At 35.3% G+C, this 22,240-nt stretch overlaps 1 protein-coding gene across 5 annotated transcripts; it reads right to left on the bottom strand.

The window, feature by feature from the left end:
• Positions 1 to 4,670: 4,670 nt before the first annotated feature.
• Positions 4,671 to 21,357, bottom strand: LRIF1 (ligand dependent nuclear receptor interacting factor 1). 5 transcript variants are annotated; one of them, XM_035017797.1, is made up of 5 exons: positions 20,792 to 21,357; positions 19,771 to 20,049; positions 8,412 to 9,921; positions 6,973 to 7,245; positions 4,671 to 5,984 (listed from the first exon to the last, which is right to left on the bottom strand). In XM_035017797.1, exons 3-5 carry the CDS (start codon positions 9,906 to 9,908, stop codon positions 5,547 to 5,549), a joined length of 2,208 nt encoding a protein of 735 aa, XP_034873688.1. In that variant the 5' UTR covers positions 9,909 to 9,921; positions 19,771 to 20,049; positions 20,792 to 21,357; the 3' UTR covers positions 4,671 to 5,546. The 5 variants fall into 5 exon arrangements, with proteins under 5 accessions (XP_034873688.1, XP_034873687.1, XP_034873691.1 ...); XM_035017796.1 differs by lacking the exon at positions 19,771 to 20,049; XM_035017800.1 differs by lacking the exon at positions 8,412 to 9,921 and having other exon boundaries at positions 20,792 to 21,333.
• Positions 21,358 to 22,240: the final 883 nt, after the last annotated feature.

The following is a 22,240-nucleotide window of genomic DNA, read 5'->3' as shown; positions in this document are numbered from 1 at the left end:
CCTATTTCCTTTTCCGTTTTAATCATTTGTTTATCCGGGGGTATGTAAAGGGTATTCAAAAACACTTCTATGATTCTAAGAGTCAGAGCTATGGACAAAAAAATATTATCAGAGACAGGTTATTGTACTTCATCCCTGTTAACCCATTCCCCATCTTTTTCTCTTCCCCTTAGACAGTCAATAGTTTTTGGTTTATCTTTCCTATGTTTCTTTTGTACAAATGAATAGATGTCTATGTATTTTCTTCTATTTCTTTTCTTATATGAGGGGTAGGATGCTATATATATTCTTTGGTACTTTGTTTTCATTTTACAGCATGTCTTAGAAATCACTCCATATCAGTTAAGTTCTTCATTCTTTTCTTACAGCTACCTAGTATTCCATGGTGTGGACATACTATGGTTTTTTCAACTCTTTCCTATGAATGGGCATTTGGGCTGCCTCCTATACTTTGTGATTAAAAATGCTGTAATTAAAAACTTTTGCATATATATTTTCATATTGTTGGAGGCATAGCTTCAAGGTGGATTCTTAGAATTGCTGGCTGCATTGGTTGAGAGCTTAATACATATGAAATTTTGTTTGACATTGCCAAATTTCTCTTCAGAGTTGTACAATTTGTATTCCCATCAGCAATGTATAAGCATGTCTATTTCCTCACAGCATTGCCAACAGAATGTGTTGCCATATTCTCAGATCTTTTCCAGTCTCACCAATGAGAAATGGTTTGAGTGGTTTTAATTTGCATTTGTCCAATTTGAGTGAATGTGAACATTTTTAGTATGTTTCAGGTTGTTTTAAAATCTTTTATGGTGAATTGTCTGTTCATGTATTTTTCCCATTTTTCTATTGGGTTTTTGGCTCCTTCCCCCTCCTTACTGTAATACACTTTCAGCAAAATCACTCAGCTATCTTTCTAAGTACAGGTTGTAGGAGGATACTTATGGAAGCAGGGAGACAGTTGGTTATTTCAATAATCCAGATGAATTAAAGCAAGGTAGTCACAGCAGAGATGGTGAGACATGGTCACACTGCAGGTATCATGGGAATGTAAACCAGAAAATTTTCCTTATGAGCAAAAGAGAGATCAAGGTGGACTCTCAAGTGTTTCCACTTGAATGAACAGAAGCCTAGATTTGTCATTAACTTACAGAAAATCTTGGTTGAGGCAAATTTGGGGTGTGGATGATAATCAGAAGCTGGGTCTGAACCATGTTAATTTTGAGATGCTAATCAAATTTCTAAGTGGTAATGTCAGGATGATTGGATATACAGTGTTGAAGTTCAAAGGAAAGTTCCTGAAGATAGTATGCAGAAGCACTGATGCTTAAGAACTAGACGAGGTCAACACGAGTATAGATGTAAAATAAAAGACATACAAGCACTGAGCCATATAAGAAATCATGGAGAAGGTGAGGAATCATCCAAAGAGACAGAAGGAGCAGCCTTAAATAAGGAAGTAGGAAAACAAGAATATGGTGCTTTGGATGCAGAGTAAAATACACATTTCACTGACAGACTGATAAGAACTGTCAAATGCTACTGACAGGTCAAGTAAGATAGAGACTAAGAACTGACATTAGATTTAGCAAATTTTTAACGTTGGAAACAAACAGTTTCAGTGGAGTGGTAAAGAGAAAACACTAATTTGAGTGAATTTCAGAATGAGAAAGTAAGAGTTTGAGACCATCAGCATAGACAAACTGGGGATTTTGCTGTAAAGGATTCAAGCCACATTTCAGCATAATGGTATATAATATCAGAAGAAATGTAGGTGCTTAATCATTTCATTATCAATAAAACCTTAATATAAAGCAGAAAAATCAAAGGAGAATGTAGACTAAAACAAACAGGTAAGAAAATGAAATGAAATGGAAGGTGAATGCAATATATCAGGGTGATTTTAGTTGAATTTATTTTATTTAATGAACACTGTGTGTCAGACACTATTCAAGAATTTATAAATACAATTCATTTAATATTCACTTCTTCCAATCCTCAAAATTCATGATTGTCCTTTTCCCAACCTTTAAATGTACTCAGACATGAGCCCACAATTTTACCCTCTGTTTATACCATCTTAAGTGATATTATTCGATGTGTTAAGTGATGTTATTCAGACCTATGACTTCAAATTATCTATTTACTAACAGCCTTTAATTATGTATCTCCAACCTAAAGAAGCTAGAAAAAGAACAAATGAAGCCTAAAGCCAGAAGGAAATAATAGAGCAGAAATAAATGATATAGAAAAAACAAAAAGACCACAAAAACAAAAACAGCACATCAGTGAAACCAGGAGATGGTTCTTTAAAAAAAAACAACTGATAAACCTCTAGCTAGACTTATCAAAAAGAAGACAGAAAGGACTCAAATAAATAAAACCACAAGTGAGAGAAGAGACATAACAACCAACACAACAGAAATACAAAAAAATTATAAGAGCATATTATGAAAAACTATATGCCAATAAATTGGACAACCTGGTAGAAATGGACAAATTCCTAGAAACATATAAACTACCAAAACTGAAATGGGAAGAAACAGAAAACTTTAACAGACCTATAACCAGCAAAGAAATTGAATCAATAATCAAAAATCTCCCAACAAATACAAGTCCAGGGCCAGATGGCTTCTTCAAAGGAGATCCCTACCAAACATTTAAAGAAGAGTTAATACCTATTCTTCTCAAACTATTCCAAAAAAATAAAAAAAGGAAAAAGTCCAAATTCATTTTATGAGGCCAGCATTACCCTGAAACCAAAACCAGATAAATAAATGACACACACACACAAAAAGTATAGGCCAATATCCTTGATGAATATGGATGTAAAAATTCTCAATAAAATACTAGCAAACAGAATCCAACAGTACATTCAAAGAATCATTCTCTGTGATGAAGTGGGATTTATTCCTGGTTTGCAAGGGTGGTTCAATATTCACAAATCAATGTGATACACCACATTAATAAAAGAAAGGATAAAAGCCCTCAATAAAGTAGGTTTAGAGAGAACATACCTCAACATAATAAAGGCCATTTACAAAAAACCCACAGCTAATATCCTCCTCAATGGGGAAAACCTGAGCTTCTCCTCTATGGTCAGGAACAAGACAGGGATGTCCACTCTCACCAGTTATTTAACATAGTACTGGAAGTCTTAGCCACAGCAATCAGACAACAAAATGAAATAAAAGGCATCCAAATTGTCAAGGAAGAAGTCAAACCTTCACTATTTGCAGATAACTTCATACTCCATATAGAAAACCCCAAAGACTCCACCAGAAAACTGCTAGAACTGATAGACAAATTCTGTAAAGTCACAGAATACAAAATCAACATACAGAAATGTGCTACATTTCTATACACCAATAATGAAGGAATAGAAAAATTAAGGAATCAACCCCATTTACAACTGCACTGAAAACCATAAGATACCTGCAAATAAACCTAATGAAAGAGGTAATTATGTATCTCCAAGCCCCAACATCAATATTTTATAGTGTGATGAGAATATGAAGCTTCAATTTTTAATACTGTAGCTTGCTGTATTTTTAAATTTTCTACAATGCACATGTACTGCTTCTTTAATAAAATGTTTTAAAATTTTTCAAAGGAGGCAATGATTCATGAACTTGTATTTCCCTTGATAGATAAATTAAGACAACTGCTAGATCTAGCAACATGGAAGTCACTGGTGTCCTTGACAAGATCCATTTTGGTGGAGGAGGGTAAGAAACACCTATATATAGTTTGGCAGTTCCACAAAATGTTAAACAGAGTTAGGATATGACCCAACAATTACACTCCTAAGAATACACTAATATGTCCACATAAAAACTTATACCCAAACATTCATAGCAACATAATATCCTAGAAGCCAAGTGTAAACAACCCAAATGTCCGTAACAGATGAATGGAAAACAAAGTGTGGTATATTCATACAATGGAATATTATTCAGCAATTAAAAAAAAGAAGTACTAATACATGCTACAGAACCGATAAGCCTTGAAAACATTAAACTAAGTGAAAGAAGCCAATCACATAAGAAAACACACTGAATTAATTCCTACCATGCTTGTGAATTTTTTTTTTAAACATTTTATTTGACAGAGAGAGACATAGCAAGAGAGGGAACACAAGCAGGGGGAGTGGGAGAGGGAGAAGCAGGCTTCCCACCAAGCAGGGAGCCCGATGCAGGGCTCGATCCCAGGACCCTGGGATCATGACCTGAGCTGAAGGCAGACGCTTAACGACTGAGCCACCCACGTGCCCTGCTTTGAATTTCCACAAGTCCCTAGAGACATAAACTATATTAATGGTTGCCTAGGGCTGGGGGGTGGAGGGTCTGGGGAGTGACTACTAATGGGTATGAGGTTCTTTGGGAAGTGATGAAAATGTCCTAAAATTAGGTCATGTTAATGGTTGCACAATCCTGTGAATAAAACCCACTGAATTGTATACTTTTAAAGGGTGAATTTATGGTAAGTGAATTATCTCAATAAAACTGTTATTACAAGAAAAAAAATAAAAGGCACGAGAATTTAGTTGATCAGTTTGCATTTGCTCTATACTCCCTCTCAATGTGTATAGGTTTTATGTGACCTTACTTCCAGAGATTTGTCTTTTTCTTTCTTTTTTTCTTTTTTTGGTAAACTTTTTCTTCTTCCCATGAATCCCTATCCCCACACAACTTCTGAACTTTCTGAATCAAGCATAATTAGACAGAAAAATGTTTGCCTCCACTAAGAAAAGGTATACTTTACAATTTTAAAACGTATTAAATGTGGCCATTCAGATTTATTTTTCACAGTTACATATGTACATATTCCAAAAAAGAAGGAGCATAAGAAAAAGAGGAGGAGGGGGAGGATCAAGAAGAAAAAGTATTTACCTAGGAATAATAACTTACCACTTTAAGCAACCAATACATTATATAGCCTGGATTCTAAAACCCATTTGGGATTATATAAAATTACTTTGTAAAAGCCACAAGTGTCCCTCACTCTGAGAAATGTTTGAATTTTTAAATAATACTGCTATAATACATTTTTTTCATGAAATAACAAAAATTTACAACAATGGTATCATGGATACAGACTGAGTACATATATAAGCCCATTGGCAAGGCTGTTTAGAGCTGATTTCCTCCCTTGCATTGTATAATTTCAGTAGTATACAATAATTATCTACTGTTGGAATAACACCTGAGCGGTTCAGCTAAAGATGCAAACAATAAAAAAAAAAACCTTGCACAAATACTCAAACTTTGGGAATTCTAATTAAAATAATAGAAAAATAGAAAATTTTTCCTTCCAAAAAAAGGTATCTAGACAAAGATTTAGATACCCCATGTAGATTATTCACAAGAGTCATGTGTGAAATCAACCTTTTTTGTAGTCCTTAAATAAAATTTAATCATTAACTGATGGAAAAACAAGTTTCATATTCAGACACTTTCAGAATGCATCTATAATTAACTTAATGCAAAAGTTTATGAAAAAAAACCAGCTATTTCACTGCAGTCTTTAAGTATAGCAACATTTTATTATTTTTGGTGCATCTTCTTACGCATTTCTTCAAGAGCTGCTTCTTTCTCTCTCAGCACCTGCTTAAGTCTTCTTATTTTTTCATCTCGAATGGTTTCTTCTAACTCTGGTGGTGTCATGGGGAAAATATCTTCAGTATAATTTTTATTAAAAGAATGACTTTGTTCAAAAGCTGCATTTGAACTCAATGTGCCTTTTTCCTGGTTCTCAGGGGTATAGCGTTCAACCTCAGTTCTCTTTTCTTCTCTGGTTTTGTTGCGGCTTGTGAGAATGTTATGGCGTGATACATCCGAAGTTGGTAAAATACTGTTGACGAGTTGGGAATTGTTGACATTAGTTCCTCCATTTATAGCTGTGTTATAAACACTCTCAGTTTTTCTCTTCTTTGTGTGATCCATCTTCTTAACGGTTTTTGCTTTTCTTTTCTTATCAAAACCCTGTTGTTATGTTGAGTAAGATTCCAAAAGAAAAACAAATTATTGCCACATAGACAGTGTGCTCTCAAATTTAACAGGATACTGCAGGTAACATACTTATTAAATTCAACTCAACAAAATATACTGAGAACTACAGCAAAAAATTGTTTAGCACTGTACAGTACTAAAGTGAATAGCAATGTCCTAATGATATTCACAGAGAAGAAAATTGCTTAATTTACATTTCCTTGCTTAAATATTAGGTGTATTGATCTATTGCCAAAATATAACAGCCATTTGTAAAGAACTTGAGAAAAAGAATTGACTTAATTTTGTGCTTCCTTTCCCACAGTAAGCACATATGGAAGATTTTCATTGGGAAAGGTTCACTGGTGTCTAATCTAAAGTTCAGGATATTAAGCAGTATAATGATATATTCCTAAGTAGAATAACAATAGGCAAAGTTGTAGGGATGTTTTTCATCATTATCGACCAAGTAGAGTTCTTAAAATGTTTGTATTAAGGGTAATACTGTAATGAACATCTACATGCTTATATTTTCCCTACATCTGGATTCTTTATTTTATTAATTTTTTTATTAAGTTCAACTAGCCAACATATAGTACATCATTAGTTTTTGATGTAGTGTTCAGTTATTCATTAGTTGTGTTTAACACCCAGTGCTCATCGGATCATGTTGGATTATTTTAGATAGGCTCTTCAAAGTAGGATAAGTAGTTTAAAAAGTTATGGGCATTGTCTTATAATTTTTTGATGAAAAAAAATAAACAGGTGAATAGAAACACTTAATACAACAACTTTAACTGGGGATGTATTTTTACCTTTGTATATATGGTTCTCTTTAACACTGATTTGGTATATAATATATACAAATATGCAAATTTGATAACTATCATTCATATTAATGTACAGACTAAAAAAAAACAAATCAAGAAAATGCATTCATGAACCTTTGGAGTAACTACAAAGGACACCAAAAATCTATTACCTGTTTTTTCTTTTCTTCCTTCACTATCAACTCAGTCTCTTTGTAAGTATCACTCTTCACCAAACTGCTAAAGGAATCAAAACCTTCTCCAGAGCCCAAATGATCAGGAATCCGAGTAAGGCACACTCTCAAATCTTTAGTGAGACCAAATATCTTTTTAAATTCTGCATCATTCTTCAGATATGATGCCTTATTGCTTCCTCCTTGGGAATGGTTCTTGTCATTTCTTTCTTGAGTAACTTTTTCTAATGTTGATGCCATCTCATTCTGGATCTGGAATTAGGAAAACAAAACACACAAACAATACTACTAATTACTTAGGCTATTTTATCAGACTAGCAACTAAGTGTTCATCTCATCTTATTTAAAACATCATGCTCTAAAGTCCTAAATGGTTGGTTTGCATTACCCCTGCCTTACCACCCGCACTTGAAAAAATGAATTTAACTGAGTACAAACTTAAAACTGTTCCTTTAAAATTTCTCATTTATTTTGCTTTCTTGCACTGGGAAGGTTAACAGATAGTTGTTTCTCAAACTGAAATAAGAATACAGACTAATGACAAGTTAAAAATAATCTATAAAACATTAGTTGGAAATTGTAGTCTTCTGGAAAAGTCTTATGCCTTTAATCAATCTTACACTTCAGGATTTACCACCTTACATATCTAGAAGTCAATGAATTCCATACTGAAGGGGAGAAACACTGACATTATTAAGTAGATCTCTACATAAGGAAAGAGTGGGCACAAATACTTAGCACAGACACACATATCTTAAGTAGAACAGAAAAGTAACTATGTGGATATGCTGAATAATTGAAGAGTCAGAAAGGGTTTAAAAAAAAGGGGGAAACTTGTCTACTAAAAAAAAAAAAAGATGTTGATAAATCCTATTTCCACAAATGACTGAAAGGTACTGATCAGCCCCATTCTACCCCTTCTACCATCTACCTAAAAAAATTGCCAGTATCTCCCTACCATCACAAAACAAACAAAAAACCCAGCTCTCCTAGATGCGTAATATTGATCTTTCCATATACTAACATTAATCTAGTAAATATATGTATGTACATATGTATATATATATGTGTATACATGTATATATATACACACACAGAATTTTACCAAACTGTGAATTCACATTATCTTTCACCAACTCATCTAAACCTTGTTGCTGAGTTTTTTGTTTGATTTTGTTTTAAAGATTTGGCATGCCAAATGATTTAAGAGAAAGACTCTATTATCTTCCTCAAACATTTCCTTCAGATGAAAGCTTTGACTTAATTAAGCATTCATGTGTGTATGGTATTTGTGTGATGGAGTGGAGGATGGGAAAGGAGCGGGGAAGAGGTATCATAGGTAACTAACTTTGAGAATTAAGAAAGAAAAATTTTCTATATAGATAGATAAAAAGAACACCCTGACATGGGAAAATTACCTTTGGTTCTTGGTCTCTGAAAACACACTGTTGTGAAGTAAAAGTTGTTGCATCAACAGAGGAACTTATTTTCTCTATGCTCTGGATGATATTTCCTTTTCTGGGGGCATTTTGTACTGCACTAAATCCATCTGGAAAGTCTGGCTTTGTGAATAAAGTCTTACTCTGTTTTAAGTAGTTAATGGATTGATTCATATTATGTGGGTTTGGGGTAGAAAGAGATGGTTTCTCCACTTTTTTATTCTTCTCTGCCCTTAGATTGATCATGGAAGCAGGCTGAGTATTTGAAAGTGATTTTGTCTCCATCTGGTAAGATTTACTTTTAGCCAAAACAATATTTACAACCTCTCTGGATATTTCTGTGACTGGACTCGAACTCACTATTTGTGATGTATCTTTTCTTGGTGGAATATCAGGAGAAACAGAATTCTGTTGGTCAATTTGTGATGGCAAAACATCTGTCCCCTTTTTAGCCAATAGATAGACTTTCCCATTAAACATAACCAAGGCATTATCTTTAATAGGCATACTTTTGGATTGTGTCCCACTAGGACTGACCGTACTCAGTGATGGCATATTTATAGTATTATCTCCCAAACTTTTCCTATCTACAAAAGTTTTTAAAATCTTTGAAGCCACATTATTTGAAGACTTAACAGGAACAAGAGATGGAGTGCAAGGCTGTAGATTTTCTTGAAAAATCCATTTCACAGGAGCAGCTTGAGAATGCTGACCACCTTTTAATTGTGTCTCTTTAGCAACATTCATTGGAATTTGTGTGGTATTTAGTATCACTGGCTTTGCTATTTCTGTAACAGGTTTTGGGTAAATGTTTTGAAAGTTCTTGGTAACTACATTTTTCACTGTATTTACAGGAGATACGTAAATAACGGTTGGTATTTGGGAGGCCTCAACTGTTCCTGAGGTACTTGTGGTTGCAGTTGCAAGTATCTTTTGCTGAACTGAAGGAGGCAATGAAGACGCTGGTACAGATTTCACTTCAGCATGGGCAGGAATCTGTAAATGATGCCCAGAAGGCAAAACTGGAGACTTCACAGTCATTGGAAGACTCTGAGTATTTACTAAAATATAAGGTGAATCATTTTGTGTTGAGGAGGGAGAAACAGCAAATGTTTGCATGGTGAGTCCATCAATTTTCACACCATGACTCTGAACTTTAGAAACTGATGAGGTAAAATGTTCAGTTCCCACAGAAGTAACTCTAACTTTTTCTGCTGTATCTACTGTTCTTGTAAGAAAATAGTTTGAAGAACTGGCTGGCTGAAAAATGGGCAATTGAACTGATGCACTTGTGGAAGAGCTGGAAATCTGAGTCTGAAAAGTAACTTGAACTGGGCTTCCTGTATTCCCTTTCAAAGCATCAGACATGACTGAAGATTGAACTAGCGGTATAAGATTTCCAGAAGAATTAGGAATTGGAAGTAATTGCAGAAGATTTTTTCCATCCGAGCCAATCGTCTGAACTACTTGGTACATGCAGCCTGAAACACTTAAAAGAACATTGAGTAAATCAATACAACATACTAGACGGTATATACATTTTATTTAAAAACAAATATTTGCAAATATTATTTTAAAAAGATAAAAATTTATAAAATATCGTAAAAGTATATAATTTGTCACTTCGAGTTTTCAAAGTGAAATATTGCAAAACAAAGATTTTGAAGTAGAAGAGATAATCAAAGATATGATCAGCTTTGATTTAGAATTTCTCATATGACCAGGCAATGGGTAAATTAGACTTTTCTAAGGTTTTACCCTGTATAAAGTTATGCCTATTAGAATATTTTCCTCTTAAACTATTAGCATCCTCCCTTTTTTTTTACTTGAATTCTTTCCTGTTGTCCTCCTTCTTCACTCTGATTTGCCCAGGATTCTCATTTCATCTCCATTTATGCTTATTCTATTTCCCTCACTCTTTTCTACCCTCTTTCCAATCTGCTGTGCTCTTCCCACTGACAATGACTCGCAAGTCCTACTGTCAGCCATCCTTTTGCTTAAGGCATCTCTTATGGTGATAGCTTAGTGTGCCACATTTTCAGAGACTAAATGGAGTTACTCATGTAGGAACCATTTTCTTCCTTGACTTATTGTTTCAGCATATCTGAAGTTTAGTGCTAAATAGCCCTTGGTATGGGAATTATTCACATTAGTTCCAACTGCCTGTCAATCCATATACATAACAGCAACGTCATTTCAGCTAAATGGTTTCCAATGAATGTGGAACACACGGGACATTTTTTTTTAACCTAGCCAATTTTGATCCTGATACTTATAAGCTGTATCTTAGTACAGATTGTCTGATTTTTAAAAATCCAAAATATACCAATCTCTGTTATGTAAGCAATTATTTGTAGATTTCTTCAATGCAGCTACCTCAAGTTACTTATGCCTAAAACCACCTTTCAGTTCCTGGAAAATACCAAGTTCTCATAGGACTCAGAGTAATCACACATGCTCTCTCTCTCTCTACCTAGATACTCCTCTCCTCTCTCATCCATATAACTCAGGTCTCAGCGTAAGTAACTAACCAAGAGATACATTCTCTGACCACTTTAACTATCTTTGCCCATCTTTCATAATTAGTGTATAATATTACACCTGTTCATTTCCTTCATGGTACACATCACAAGTTGTCAATATATATTAATCTATTTGTTCACTTGCTTATAGACTGTCTCTCATGCTAAATTCTAGCAACATAAATGCAGAGTTCATGTCCTACCAACAGTATGACCTTATATGACTAAGATCAAATGAAAACAAAAATTCAAGACAAATAATAATAATAATGATTAGAATTCTCAATGATGCAAAAGTGTATTTTACTGCCCACAAGTGTTTTTAAACCTACATATTAATAAAAAGCAAAGCCAAAAAGTCTATGCATTCTAGGAAGCCCTGGAACTCAGTTTTACTTTTCTGCAACCCAAAATAATATAATTATATCCTTTTAAATATTTAAAACCATTTTCTGGCCACTTGATAGTGCTTCAAAATGTTAAATTTACTTTGAGCAAATTAAAAGTTAATCTCTAAAGAGATGCATGAACATAAATGTATGAATTCTTGCTTTCAGGACTTAAAAGCAAAAAGCCTACCTTAATTACCTCCCCAGCCCCCCAAAAACATAGAAAAGACCTGAACTTATTCAACTTTAATTTATTCAACAAAAATTTACTTGAGTGTCTGTTATGGTTCAGGCACCAGGCTCAATTATGGGAAAAGGATCAGTAAACTACAGCGGTTGGCCAAATTCTGCTCCCTCCCTGTTTTTGTGTAGCCCACAAGCTAAGAATGTTTTTCCTATTTTAAATGGTTTTTAAAAGTCACAATAGTATTTTTTTATCTGTGAAAATTATGAGATTCAAATATCAGCATCCATAAATAAAGTTTTATTAGTACATAGTTACACTCATCTTTAACATACTGTATATGGCTGCTCTCATGCTACAATGGCAGAGTTGAGTAGTTACACCAGAAATGATCATACGACCCACAAAGCCTGAAATATTTACTATCTAGCCCCAATGGCAGAGTTGAGTAGTTACACCAGAAATGATCATACGACCCACAAAGCCTGAAATATTTACTATCTGGCCCTTTACAGAAAATATTTGCTTGTCTCCAAGCTAGTTCAACCCACAATCCCCAAAAGAACTTAAACTGTTGGTTATATGGACATGTAAACAGGCAATTATCATTAAGTGAGATAAATGATACACTATATTTACATGAAAACAAAAATGCTTGCTCCTTTTCTTAAAACATTCTGTACCCAAGGCTTCCTAGATAGGACATTCTCCTACTTCCGTAATGAATCCTTGGTCTTCCTTGTCAACTCATCCTACCTGAATCAACCTTCAAATGCTGGAATTCACCAAAGCTTAGACTGAATTCTCTTCCTACTCTTAAGCTTTTCCCAATTATTTCTTTTATGTTCATAACTTCAATTAAATTACCATTTATACAGCAACAATTAAAAGATTTGCATCTTAACTCTTTTGAGATTCAGGCTTATATATATACCCAACTTCCCTCAAGACATTTCCATTCAGAATCTCAAATGCATTTAAAACTCAACATGGCCTTTCCATGTTTTTTTTTTTTCTTTCTGTATGATAAATGACATATCATCCATCTTAGATGCCTAAATCAGAACAAGCAATTTCCTGCTTTCTAATCATCTACATTTAATCTATCACAAAATCCTGTTGGTATTAACTCCTAAATTTCCCGATTTTATCTTTTCAATTCTTTCCAAACCATCTCTCTCCATTTTAATTCAAGGAAACAGTATCTCTGGCTTGGACTATTAGAGTAGCTTCAGAACTGGTCTCTTCTTCAACCACATCCTCTCCCTTTAAAAGCTTTCATTACATTAAAACTGACCCTTCCCTGCTTAAAATATTTTAGCAGCTTCCCATTTTCTTTGAGCAGTAGAAAGAAATCCAAGAGATTTTGATGCAATGGAAGCCAAAGGAAGAGAGTTTCAAGAAAATGGGCAAGTCTATTTAAAAGTTTCTGACAGGCCAAGTAGGATGTAGATTAAAATGTAAACCGGCATGAGGGTCACTGATGGTTTTAAAAAAAGTTTGGTGGAGAAAAAAAGTTGCAGAGGAATTGACATGAAGGAAGGATATTAAGATAGAAGGTATGGCCAACTCTTATGAACTGGCAAGTAGATGGAGGCTCAATGGGGTCAAGATCTGTCTTCTCTTTTTTAAGGTTAGATAAACCAGAGCATATATTAATGCTCATATGAGTTCTCAAGAGGAAGAGGACAAAGAGGGCTAATTAAGTGTAAAATTTGATAAGAAGATATAGGGAATGGGAACCAGCAGACAGGTAAAGGAATTGAACCTTAAAGAGAGGTGGAGAAATATCGTCTTCCATTGGCACTGAAAGAACAGGTTAGGCACATTTGCAGTTAAGTTTATAGTTTTGATGCCCGAAGTTTGAGGTAATTCTGATCTAATGGCTTTAATTTTCCTGTGAAAAGGACATAACGTCATCTAAGAATAGGAGCAAAAATGGAGATTTGAGGAGAATCAAAAAGATGTGAAACAGTCTGAGAGAGAATAAGTTGACTTCACAAAATATTAGAGTCATCAGACAACGCTGATGGTCCAACGATATAGGTAGTGATTATGAATTTATAGTGAGACCAATCTGTGCTTTTGTGAGATTTTCCTTGTTTCACTGGGTATAAGCAAAGTAAAAGTAAATCCCTGAGTTTATCCAGGGAGTGGCTTCAGAAGAATGGTGCAAAAAATTCAAAGAGGAACAAAAGAGTTTAGGATATTGGTAAAAATTATTAACTAAACAGGAGGAGAAGAAAATGAGAACACAAAAGGCAAAAGTATAAGCAGAAAATAAAGTGATTATTGGACTGGAGGGCCAGATAAAGTTAAAAAACAGTCCAAGTGGGGTATTTAAACAAGTAAGCTAGAAATACTACAAATGGTGTTTAGCAAAGAGAATGCCTGAATCAAGAATTTCATAAATGCAGCAATCCCATCTGACAACAAGAACTACAGAAGTGGATGGATAGTGACAGAATGGAGACTAAGATCACCGGAGAAAAAGAACTTTGTACTGATGAAAGACTAGATGACAAAGAGATTATCCATATAGATGCTAAAGTCACATAGGATTAGAGAGATGATTATGACTTATGTTCCCAATTCAGTGACAGGAAGTTGGTAGATGATGTTCATGAACCACAATTAAGACCACCTACCAACTTCCAGTCACTGGTATGCCAAAAAGTTGTCTAGAAATTCACTCTCTTTTGCAGTCTATTTTCTTTCCCATTATTCTACTACATCTCATTCTCAAAGATTACCAAATATGTTCTCACAGTTAAATCTGTCTTTATCCTCATTGTCTAGGTGCTCCCTACTGAAACTGATACTGCTAGCTAATTGCGCATTTTGAACCTCTACCTAACATGAGTTCCATTGTGCACAATTCGCTTGTTTTTCTTAATGTTTCCTTTCTCATTCATTTTCTGCATTTTAAGTATCCAACTATGACTATTCCCCAAAGCACAACTCTTGACTCTGTTTCTCCTTCAAGACATTCTTCCTTAGATTGTACCAACTACTTCAACTATTGCATCAATTGCTTCAACTATTTCCTTTGCAATTAATGACTCCCACTGTTATATCCTTTATTCCTATTCCCTAATGTTGACCTCAGTTCCATATTTGTGTTGTCTTACCAAACATTTTCACTTTTAATACCATGACATTTTTTAAACCATGACTTTAAAGTTAAAATTACTCTCTACTGAAAACTATTACTCTAATCCTACCATCCAGTAATCCAGTCATGTCAGCACTACTATTTCCCAAGTCACTTAGGTTTTAAATCACCTAGTCATCTCTGACTTACCTTTATCACCCTTCTTATTTATCTCTGATTCACCCAAAGCACCCTGTATAGATGCTTATAAAGGGTAAACATTCAATAAATGCATAGTGAATGAATCACTGAGTCTGTAAAGTTTTTTTCCTTTTTACAGCTCTTACTCATTCTTCTCTTTCACCATGGCCACTTCTACTACCTAGATCAGACCTCCATCACCTCATTATCTCAACCCTATATTTTGCTTGACTTTTAAACTAGTTTTTCTGACTTCAGCAACTATTATGATGTATCTCTGGCAGATTAAAGCATTGTTTTCATCCTGTTACCTCCTTTCTCAAAGTTCCAATGATTCATCATTGCCAATTCAGCTTGACTTGAAAATCACCTAAAATCTAGACCCAACCAATCTCTACATCAGTACCATCTTCTCAACTTAAAAATCTCTGATCTTCCCAGAGAGGTCTCTTTACTATTCTTGATTATCCCAAGTATATTATTTACTCCAAGTATTCTTCAGGGTATTTTTTTTCTTCTCCAACAATTTAAAACATAGCTATAAATTGAGGATCAACTCCATCTTCTCCATGAATATTTGCAAGTCCCTCAAACTCACATTAATTTCTTCCAACTTAAAATCCCCCAGTACTCCCCCGGGTGCCACTAATGCTAGGAGTTATATAATGCCTTCTATATAATGTCTTCTAAAAAATAAGTAAAATTTTGTTTTTCTTACAGAGACTATATCATTTACTTTGTAATTGTTCTCCCAATACCAAATATAGTAGGCCCTCAAAAAACTTATATAAAAAAGGGAGCTTTTTCAAATCTCCACTTTAACTGAACTATCTCAATACCTTTTCTCTAGTCTCCTTTTGTTTATTTACATAGTTTTGTCAATGAATCTGTCAATAACATCTGGCTCACGGATTAGAAACTTCAACAGAGCAGAACTTTTATAATGCTTTTATAATTATTTGCATATGGGAATGTACATTTTTAACTGGTATGTTTTTTAAACAAAGGACACAGGCTTCTGATACTGCATTCACATACTTCATTATATGGCCTCTATGTTCCTGCTCTACAGAAAACATTTATATTGCACAACATTTTTATTGCACAAACTATTTTCAAGCCTAATCATTTTTCCTCTCTTTCTTTCCCCTCCAAAAAACAAAGGAAAATACAGCTTCTTCTATGCCAGTATATCAATAGAGATTCACATAATCTACCGGAGACCATAAATTCCTTAAGGGTAGGTTATCCAATTCATATGTATATCCTCTACACCTAATAGAGCAACTGGCACATTGTAAACAATGTTAGCTGAATTAACTCCTCCAAGTCATCATTAAACAAAACAAAACAAAACAAAACAAAAAGACACCACTATGATTTCCTAGTAGCAAATGGAATGAGTCCTAAAAATTAAACTGGAATGTAGAATGCTAAGGAGAGAAATAATAAATCAGGATGAAATTCACACTTCTTCAATTAATATACTTTTTTTTTTCTCAGCTCTAGAAGAGATCTTCCATTTAAGAGAGTAACTATAACTAAAATCTTATAAAGATTCTGTTTCTTAAAAATCAAATTCTGCTACCTAATGTTAGGACTAAAATTAGAATCAGATTCTGCATCCCATGCTCTGGTTTGGTTACTTAAAAATTTAGAAAAATCATCAATGTGCTAGTTACTTTAAACCAGTTGGTGTTTGAACTGAGAACTATACTGCAAACACAGTAACAGTTTAAGACTTTTTAAAAAAAGCAAAAAGAAGAATACATTAGAAAGTCTACAGACTTCTAATCTTGGCTCTTCCAATTGTTAGTTAATTAATTTTGGTAAATTTACTTAACTTCTTTGAATCTGTTTCTTCATTTGCAAAATGGGGACAGTAAGGCTTGCTATGAGAAATAAATGAAATAACTGGTTGGAATTATGATAAATTCCCAATATATGCTAGTTATCATATTCCATTAAAATACACAATTGGTGTCCAAGAACAAGTAAGTGAATCCGGTAGTTTTTTGACAATATAAGAACTTGGATAAAAAGGTATGAAAATTTTCATAAAAAGTATATTAAAGATACTTACATAACTTCTGACATTTTTAATTATTCTAATATTGACATAAAACATTCACATATAAGAAATGGAATAATAAAAATTTCACACGCTAATGAACATTTTGCAGATATTGTTGCAAAATATATTTTTTCAACTGCTAGACCTTTTTTCCATCTATGATTTAACATTGTGTACATACACAATATACATAATGTAATAACATACAATAATATATACTATGTAATATTATATACATAATAGATACATTATTGTAAATAGTTGTCATTAACTCTAATTCTGATAAACAGCTCAGCAATGTAGGTATTGCCATTATGATTTTATAGCTGGAGATTCAGTAATATTAAATAACTTATTCATAACTACATGCTCTCTTCGACAATCCAATCCTCTTTCTTGAATTTACTTTAGCATAAACCAAACATAACAGGGTCCAAAAAATTCAACTGCATGAAGTGATTAATGAGAAAGAGATTTCAGTTAGCCTATAAGGTATACGTGTCAATGTCTCTTACACACCCAAACAGTAAAGATAATATAACACACTGTACAAAACTAAATGCAGAATAAACTGATAATGAAACATCACGTTTCTAACCAAACCAAACCCACTGCTGAGGACACTCATTTTAGCTCCCCATTTAAGAACAAAGGATTAAGTGCAGACAGAAGCCAGTTGCCAGTCACATCCTAATTCTCATTATTGTGAGACGTATCATCACAGGCTTTTATTATAATAACTCTAAACTGATGACTTAAGTATCTAATTTCAGCTCTGACCCTGCGTGAGTGTCAAATTCAAATACCTCTCTGATTGTTTTTTGTTTTTTGGGTTTTTTTTGGTGTGTTCTCCTCATTTCAATTTACCAATATCTATCCAGATAACTGGCATTATAATTGATCCCCTTTTCTTCATGCCAATTCACTGACAAAATCTGCCTATTTTCCCTTCTGTGTTTCTTTGAATCCAACCCTTACTCTACATCAGCTAGTTCAGGCCCTCAAAAATCTCTGAAAGGACAACTTACAGAATCTTTATATGCCTGATCCCTCACCCCCAAATCCGCACTGCCATCAGTTATCTAAAATGCACACAGGAACATGACAACCTTTTCTTAAAATCCTCTGAATGACCTTCACTAGATGAAGTCTAATCTCTCTAGCAGAGCAAACCAAACCCTTAAGAGTTATCTATCTATCCTGCTTGTAGTACAGAATCAAACAAAAATACTGACTCCTGGTAATAAGTCATACCAGTGCTTTATTTACCAGTTCCCTTTTTGGGCACAGCCTGCATTCATCTTTAATTGGATAGCGGACACTTACATTCCAAAACTCAGGTGCTCCAGAAACCTTTCCTACAATTTCCTTTCTCTGTGCTCTCACAGCATCCTGTGCATAACACTGTTTAAAATTGTATTATATCACCTCCCCCTAGACTCTAAGGTTTTTCATGGGCATGGTTCATATCCTCTTCTTTAGTCAGTGTCTCCATTTAGCACAGTCTATCATGTAGGCACTCAGTGAATGTTTTTTAACCAAATGTTTGAACTATACAGATAATACTGGTAAACTAGGATAGGAATCTAGATTGCTTTAACTCCAAAGCCTACCGTCTTTCTACTATACCATTCTAACTCCGGCTTTGCTCTTTGCAAAAAAAGCCCCAATCTAAAACTGAATGCCTACTATCACAAATATCTTCCAGATTTTTCCTTTGCACTCTAAGATTAAGTTTTATTCTTAAAATTTATGCCTTGATGAATTAGAGATACATTAAACAATAAACATTCTGTAAAGCAATAACGAAAAACTTTGTAAAAAGCAGCAGTAACTCAAGAATAATCCAAGCATCTATAGAAAATAAAATGATATACTCATTTTAAGTTTATGAAATGATTTAGTACCATCAAAATTATCAGAAAAATAAGGAAACCAAGCTTCCAATAAATTAAAGAGCTGACATTAATCAAATGATTTTTAAGTTATACTTGTACGTCATGCAGATTGTTACTTACAAAACAGAGTATAATCAAATACGTAAGCAATAAGCAAAATAAGAGTCCAATAGCTTCAGAAAAGCATCTGGTAAATGTTCCAAATATGTGATGTCAAACCTCAGTGATTTGAAGAAATAAATGCATTTGAAGATGATGAAAACAATGCATAAACCAATGAGTTAATGAACTTCCAATGACGTATGAATGTAACCAAAATATATTTCAATTTGTAATATTTTTTAAAATGCCAAATACAGATAGCCAAAGGCTTAGAAACTGGATAAAAGAATTAAAGTACACAATAAATAAAAACGTTAAGTTCTTATTCTACCTTATTTCTAATGTTGAAAAACAATGCAATCCTAAAACAAACTGTGTTAAGTTAGGGTAAGTCAGATGGCATCGAATATCCAGATACCAAAACAAGAGAAAAGAAATGAACAACCATTAGAAAGTAATTCTACTTTTTCGTTATCTATACAGAGCACCATCTCTGCCTCTCCCCACCCAGCTTTCACCAAAAGTAAACCAACAAACGTTATACGTACACACAAGCTGGCTCTTTTTACGATTTGAAACGCAATGGTTCTTTCTTTGCAGTTCTTCAATATTGTTTTGGCTCACCGCATTTAGTGATCATTTCTTCCTAAAATATTGTGCGCGCTTTTTCAGTCGTTATTATAATTCCGCTTTGCATCTACTTGTAATTAAAAGAAACCTACTTCCTGGGCTAAAATTTGTACAGAAATAAACTCTTATTCTCATAATAATAATAGCTAACATGTAAGTACCGCTTTTCTTTTTTCCTATACTAAGTATTTTACATATACTCATTCTTTTAGTCCTTAAAATATCTCTAGGCACTCTTACTTACTGGAAAGGAGACTGGAGAGAAGGCACTTGGCCTCACGAACAGTAAATGTCAAAGCTAGAATTAAATTTAGGCAGCCTGATGTTCTTCAAACATAAATCTTCTTCCATGAATTTTACAACTCAATTTCCATGCTTTCTTCACATTTTCCTTCCGCAGAGACCCATTAAGTTTTTTCTCACCACTGATTATACATCCACTAACCATGGAGTCTACAACTTAAAATATTCCATCTTCTTTAACAGTTTTGTTCCCATTTTATTTCATCTTGACTAACATAACCTTTAAGAAAAAAAAAAAAACTGACTTAGTGATAAACTATTTTGTAAATGTGCAACTAAGTCTTTTTAAGAAACACCACGATCTCACTATGTCACAGTTCCTCTACAGAGACATCCACTTAGAGACGGCATTCTCATTACACCTGCTTCAAACACGCTGTTCCAAAGGATCGATTTCACATGAGAATTACTCTACTTTTCTTTCTTTGCATATAAAACTATTATTTGAAATTTTAAAAAATCCATTCCCTCACTCTATCAAATTCTCAGTTTCTAAATTCATATACTCATCAACTACACAAATTTTTCTTCTCCTTTCCACTAACTCTCTTAAATGATAGCTTTTTTCACTGAAGGTCCAGCGCCACCTGGGCTGCACTTGCTATTCCGTGCCGGGCTCTGCGTGTTTTTCTGCGAGTGCGCGAGAATCTTCCAGAAGGTTTTAGTCACACAGGAGCGTCGGCCATGTTGATTTTCCTCTCCCGTGGAGATCTACTCTGTCGCCTACGAAACTTGAGACGCTGGAGTCCTGCGGAGCCAGGGCCGAGGCTGCCCGCGTCAGGCTCTGAAGAGGGTTTACGTTTCCAAGAGAGGCGCGCTGAGGGCTCTGAGTGGCCCAAGTGACGAGCCCTGCAGTCGCTCCCACTGCGGGGGAGCGTCCGGAAACGACGGCCGACTCGGCACCCTGCTAAGAGGCGGGCGAGGGGCAGGTGTGTCGAGGGAGATTCGAAACCGGTACTTACCACTGCGAGGCGTTGCCTGACTTTTCCTCTGCGGGTTTCAGGAAGACCCTCTGTAGATTATTGGACATTTTAGAGGGGTGGGAGGGGCCAGCACATCCAGGAAAGTGGGCAATGGGGGGCCGAGGTCCTCCAGAGGGCGAGAACCTGAGCGAGAGAATGTTGGGCGGAGGTGTCCCGGAGCAACTCAGGTTCGATGCTGAAAGGAGGGCGACAGCAGGGTCTAGAGAGGGCGTATCCCCAGCCTTTGGAAAGAGGCGACGCAGCCACCAGAAACCGGAAGAATCAAAGCGCCTGACGACGCCGCTCCGGCCCTAGCCTCAGAGAGGAGCGGCCCGAGTCTCCGCCCCCGCGGGCCTACGACATCGCTCCAGAGCCATCCGGAGTCAACACGGAAGGCGTGGCCTTACTGGCACCGCCCCTAGCAGTGCCGGGTCCGTGGAGAAGACGGTGCCAGAAGGGCTCGGCCGACCCCGCCCACCGAAGCCGCCAGCCGGGCAAAGCTCAGTCAGCCGCTTCCGGGATCGTCACGTCCGGTTGCCAAGGTGACTGGCTCGCTGAAGCACCGCCCTTATGATAGGACCCAATCGCAAGTGAGGTTTGCTATCTCTTCTTCCGGATCAAGTAACGAATCACAAAAGAATATTCTCAAGATACCTACGCAAAATAAAATGTTTCCGGGGTCATTCGTAAATTTTCTGTTTCTGTGTTCGCCGCTAGTGTAAGTTTTTCTTTCCCGCCAGTGCTTTAAAAGATGTCGGAGGGCTCTTTTGGACTCGTTGTGCACTGGTGGTGTGTGAACCTTTAAAACGCCTGCGTGTAGCCAGCGCTGTATTTCTTGCTGCTTTCTGGGGTTTCTCGTTTTTTTCCTTTCTTGAAGCTTTGCTTATAGTCTTAACCTTTCCTCCACCCCAGGCTTATCTCATTCCTCGGTCAAAATTATTATTTATGGTCATATGGTTAATTCGTTAATTCTCCAAAAGTTTCATTCTCCATATAGATTTTTTTTTTTTTTCATCTTCATTTGGATCTCCAGAGAAATTCTTTTCAGAAGTCTTAATTTCCTGTTGTTGAATCTCTTATTTGAGAAACGGGTTAAGTCTCTGGCTTAAAGAGTAGACATTTTAGTTCAGCTGGAGCTAGAAGGAAGTTGTGGGAGGAGTGGTTTAGAAGATCGTTTTATCAGGTATAGGCAATAAAAATGTAAGCTGGCTCATACTGACTGTTCAAATTTAGAGGGCTGGCATAAGGTGGCCAATTCATAAGTTTATGTTCGTCTTTTTAAAATGCTGGTTACTCATTCCTCTGACTCTTTAATGAGCCAGTACCTGATTAAAGAGCTTAATGTCCTGATACATTAACAGAAAGGTTAGTTTCAGCAATACAGAATTCTGTATGTGTAACTGGCATTTATCTTTCAGTCAGATATCTCCCATACTAAAGAAGGGGCAG

This window comes from Mirounga leonina, unplaced genomic scaffold, assembly GCF_011800145.1.
Source record: "Mirounga leonina isolate KUSES-001 unplaced genomic scaffold, KU_Mleo_1.0 Mir_173, whole genome shotgun sequence".
In the NCBI taxonomy this organism is placed as follows: Eukaryota; Metazoa; Chordata; class Mammalia; order Carnivora; family Phocidae; genus Mirounga; species Mirounga leonina.
The sequence above is the reverse complement of the archived record's forward strand: the minus strand, read 5'-3'. Positions and strand labels throughout refer to the sequence as shown.